General features: G+C 52.0%; 1 protein-coding gene across 3 annotated transcripts in view; it reads left to right on the top strand.

The window, feature by feature from the left end:
* Positions 1-363: 363 nt before the first annotated feature.
* Positions 364-4977, top strand: part of CUNH19orf38 (chromosome unknown C19orf38 homolog) — a 13720-nt gene continuing 9106 nt past the window's right edge. The window contains exons 1-3 of one of the 3 annotated variants that reach the window (XM_023717160.1): positions 364-469; positions 2042-2251; positions 4054-4146. In XM_023717160.1, the coding sequence (XP_023572928.1) occupies positions 439-469; positions 2042-2251; positions 4054-4146 (334 nt within the window). In that variant the 5' untranslated portion in view covers positions 364-438. Of the gene's footprint in view, positions 470-1936; positions 2252-4053; positions 4147-4977 lie in introns of all 3 variants that reach the window. The other 2 variants (XM_023717158.1, XM_023717159.1) reach the window with 2 other exon arrangements.

Raw genomic sequence — 4977 nt, 5'->3', positions numbered from 1 at the left:
AAAAAAAAAAAAAAAAAGAAAAGTCAGGTCTTGTCTGAGGTCACAGAGACCAAGCCATGATCACCATGTCCAAGTGAGAAGCCAGGAGGCGTGCCCATGCCCTCCGCACTGGGATCTCCAGCACCAGGGATTCTCCTGGAGGGACGGAAGGATGGAGCAAGCCCTCCATCTGGTTCATCCTCCCTCCACACTGCACAACTACAGCCAGCAGGATGCAAAGAGGCAGGGGGTGGGTGGCGGCACATTTAGGGAAGGGGTGGGGAGAGGACAGCGTCCCTCTGAGTGCCCAGTGTAAGTGCAATTTCCTGCCCCTGAGGAAACGGTTGTAACCAGCCTGCTTCTCTTTTCCCCTCTCTGGCCTCACAGGAGGAGTTGGCGGGCAGCCCTGGACCCTTCTGGCCCCGGCCAGATCCTGCTGGCCTGAGGACACTAGGAGAGATGCCCTGGGCCATCCTGCTCCTCGCAGCCGGTGAGTGTGACAACTTCCTGGGGACCCCAGCCATTCTCCAGCCCCTGCCCTCGCTGCTGCTCTGGGGATAGAATCCCAAGGTGGCGGCGGTGCCTTCCCAGGTGACGAGGCTCCAGGGCAGGGGCAGATGGGCGCGAGAGACTTGGAAATGGCCCAGCCCCTTCTGTTCAGGTGCCTCTGAGTCCCCAAGTCCAAGCTCGCAGAACTGTCACCCCTGGGCCCGCACTGCCGCTGTTGTGACTTGGCCGCAGGGCTCTGCAGGCTCCCAGTTTGGGGACATCGGTGCACAGAAAGGCTGGGGTTCGCCCCATCTGCAATATGCTGTGCTCAGGAGCCTGCAGGCAGCAGGACAGGCTGCTTCCAGGGACGCAGCTGCTCCTGTGTCCCCTGGCACAGCGTGGGGAGAAGGGACTGTCTCTCCGATTCTGCTGGATTTCTTTTTTGTCTTCTTCTTCCTCCCCTTCCTTTTTTTTTTTTTTTTTTTTCCTGCTATTGGAGATTGAACCCAGAGCACACTGAGCGGTGTACCCCAGCTCTCTTCTGTTACACACCGGGAAGTGACCCTCCAGGCCAGGGACGTGCCAATGAGCGGAATCCCCAGCCCCCAACACTTTTTGCTATTGAGTCAAGGTTTGCCTAACTTGCTAAATTACCCAGACTGGGCTAAGCTTTATGATCCTCCTGCCTCAGCTCCACAGAATGCTGGTGGTACAAGCCCAGGTACCTCACACTGGGCTGATCTCTGCTAACTCCTGTCCGATCTCCAGCACTCATTTTCCACCAAAAAAGGCCCAGAGAGGGTGATCTTGCCCACAGTTGGCTCCTGCACTCTGACAGCACCCCGCCCCACTATCTATTTATTCTTTTTTTCTTGGTACTTATGATTTTTTTTTTTTAAATTTTAGGGAAGGGTCTACAGGGTGTTCAGGGTCTCACTACTAGAGCCCTGGTACTTATTGAGGCTGGAATGCAGGGCCTTGCCATGAGCTGCAGCTCTGGCTTTCTCTCGCTCGCTCGCTCTCTCTCTCTCTGACATGGGAAGGTACCAGGAATCAAACTCATGACTGCATGCTTGGTAAGCAGGCACCATACCACTGAGCTACATCCCAAGCCATATTTTTTTTTAATTTTTTTAAACATTTATTTATTTATTTAGTGTGTGTGTGTGTGTGTGTGTGCGCGCGTGCGCGGCCAGCTCAGCCCACCAGGGGGCAGGGCTGGCTGGCATGTGGTGCTCGGGGATTGAACCTCGGTCCCTGTGCTTTGCCAAGCTTGTTCCAAGTAGGTGCTTTAGACCACTGAGCCATCTCGCCAGTGCCCCAAGCCATATTTTATTTTTTATTTTGTTCTCACTAAATTGCCCAGGCTAGGCTGGAACTTGCACCCCTCCTGCTTCAGCCTCCCAGAGTGCAGGAATTCCAGCCGTGCCCACAGGGCCAGTTCAGCTCCCCTTGCTCTGCACTGCAGGCTCCTTGGCCATCCCAGCGCCTTCCATCTTCTTGGTGCCCCCCTACCCAAGCAGCCAAGAGGACCCCATCCACATCTCGTGCATAGCCCCCTCGACTTTCCCAGGGGCGAACTTCACGCTGTACCAAGGGGGACATGTGATCCAGCTCCTGCAGGCCCCTGCAGGTGAGCCAGGGGTCACATTCAATGTGAGCAGCAGCGGCATGAGCAGCGGGGCTCCCAGTGGGCACTTCCGCTGCCAGTACGGTGTGATGGGTGAGCACAGCCAGCAGCAGCTGTCGGACCTCAGCCAGCCGGTGCAGGTCTCCTTCCCAGGTGAGTGCCCCGGGGCCACCTCCCTCCGCAGCGACCACCTTCTGGGAAGACCAGGTCCCCTCGCTCGCTTTTCCCCTGTAGATCCTCAAAGCCACTCCAGGAGACAGAGAAAGTGAGAGCTGGGCATGGTGGTGCAGCCTTGTAAGCTCAGCACTCTGGGAGGCTGAGGCAGGGGGATCTCAAGTTCCAGCCCAGCCTGGGCAACTTAGAAACTTAGCAAGACCCTGTCTCATCATAAAATAAAAAGAGATAGGGATATAGGGATGGAGCTTAGTGCAAAGGTGCTAGGTTCAATACCCAGTGAGAGAGAGAGAGAGAGAGAGAGAGAGAGAGAGAGAGAGAGAGACAGACAGACAGCACCCAGCACCCACAGGGGCTTTTCCAGTCCCCCAGGTAATAGACAGCAGAGCCACTGTCCTCAGAGTCCAGGAATCAAATCTCCACTCTGGACTGCACTATCCCATCTTAGTTGCCTACAATTTTTGGCACCTACTATGTGCCAGGCATTGTCTTGGGCATCGTGGGTTCACCTGTGAGTGAAACAGACACTATCGCTACCCACTCGCAGCTGACGTCCCAGGGGTGGGGACAGGCAACACAAAGGGACCCAGTAAGTATGCAGTCTGTTAGACGGGAGCCCAAAGGATGAAACTCAGCATGGTGGATCAAGTTATTTTAAATGGAAAGGAAGCTAGCCAGGAAGCCCTGTCACTCTCCTCTTTCTCTTTCTGTTTTCAGTACTGGAGTTTGGACTGAGGGCCTTCACCCTAAGTCACATCCCCATCCCTTTGTTTTCACTTTGAGTCAGAATCTTGTTTAGTTGCCTGACCTTGTGATCCTCCTGCCTGAGTCTCCCAGAGTACTGGGTCGAAAACGCACGCACCGTCACATCTGGATCAGGGATGTCCTCCTGGGGAGGTGACACTGAAGCAAAAGTCTGAATGAAGTGAGGGATGGGTCCCAGCTGCAGTCCCAGCTTCTCAGGAGGCTGAGGCAAGAGGATCGCTTGAGCCCAGGAGTTCAGGACCATGAAGTGAAGGTTAGTTTGGGCTACCTAGGGAGGCCCTGTTTCTTTAAAAAGATTTAGCTACAGATGAAGCTTAGTGGTGCAGCGCCTTCCCAGTACCTAAAAAAATAATAATAAAAAAGAAAAGAAAAAGGTGGGAGAGCCACTAGCCTGCTTCGATGTCCCCCACTGCAGAGCATACCTTGTGGGCAGCCACAACCCGCTGACTGGTGACGGAGCCGTCTCTGTGTCCTTCTGGCCTCCCGCTCCTGAATCAAAGGCTCCCTTCTCCACGTTGGCCTTGTGGTCGCAGTGCGCAGGCGACCCAGCCCTGCTCCCATGTGAATGAATGAACAAGGCCAGGCTTGGCTAGAAGACACAGCGCTGTCCTTCCCCTCCAGGCTGAGTGGCTCGGCACTTGACTAGTGTCAGACGTTTCCGCCCCAGAGCTCTAAAAGATCCTGTGTCCTGGGAAAAGAAGCCGAGTCTTCCACAGAGAAAGTTCTGATAAAATTATGCCCATCCTCAGCTCCGGGTATATTTCCTACCAGCACTGTAATTGAAACATTACAGGGAATAATAAACCTCTTTTTCCATTGGCTCAGCCAAAGTCCCAGAATCAGTTTCCATTGGCTGTGCTTGCCTAAGCCAATCACATTAGCCTGGGGCGGGAATATGCTAATTATCCAGCTGCAAGGTTGCTAGGTGCCTGGTCGGCTACGCAGAGCAGGGGTTGTAGGTCTGGGGAGAGCGCCGGCCCCTCCCAGGTGACATTCGCTTTTGGATTTTCGCCTAGTTCCCACTTGGATCCTGGCGCTCTCTCTCAGCCTGGCCGGAGCCTTCCTCCTCCTCACTGTGCTGGTGGTCTCTGCCGTGGTGGTCAGGAGAGGTAACAAACAGCACATTCACACAGTTCTCCAGGTGCACAAGGCAGTAACCCAGGAGGTTTTGCTCCAGGAATAGGGTAGACACCGATCTAGAACCTGTAATCCCAGCACTGGGGAAGCTGAGGCAAGAGGATTGCTAAAAGTTCAGGGCTAGCCTGGGGTACAAAGCAAGACTTTGTCTCAAAAATATTTTTTATAAATACTGAACTTCTTTAAAGTTTTTTTTCTCATCATTATACATAGTACAGCAGTTTTTTTTTTATTTTTTCTATTTTTTAATTTTTTAAATTTTTTTTTTTTTTTTCAGAACTGGGGATTAAACTCAGGCCCTTGTACTTGCCAGGGAAGTGCTTATTCTACTGAGCCATGTCCCCGGCCCCCAGCAGGTTTTTTAAAAGTGTCTATTTTTGGTGGTGGTACTAAGGCTTGAACCCAGGATCTTTGCACTGAGTGACAGCTCCAGTTATTTTCTGTTTTTTGTTATGAGACGGGGTCTTAACCATGTGGGCCAGACTGAGGTTAAACTGTGATTCTCCTGCCTCAGGATTTTTTTTTTTTTTTTTTTTTTGTGGAATGGGGGATTGAACTCAGGCCCTTGCACTTGCCAGAGAAGTGCATATTCCACTGAGCCATCTCCCTGGCCCCTGCCTCAGGATTTTTTATGTAAAGGATCTGAGCATGCGTGGATTTCAGTCTCGGAGGAATCCTTAAATTAATCCCTCATAGACAGATTCTGAGGGGAAACTGGATTTTTTATTTATTTATTTTTTTTAAAATTTTTATTTATTTATTTATTTATTTATTAGAGAGATAGAGATAGAGAGAGAGAGAGA

Source organism: Octodon degus, unplaced genomic scaffold, assembly GCF_000260255.1.
Source record: "Octodon degus isolate 3935 unplaced genomic scaffold, OctDeg1.0 scaffold00050, whole genome shotgun sequence".
NCBI classification, from domain to species: domain Eukaryota; kingdom Metazoa; phylum Chordata; class Mammalia; order Rodentia; family Octodontidae; genus Octodon; species Octodon degus.
Note: the sequence above shows the minus strand (reverse complement) of the source record. Positions and strands in the feature narration are given on the sequence as shown.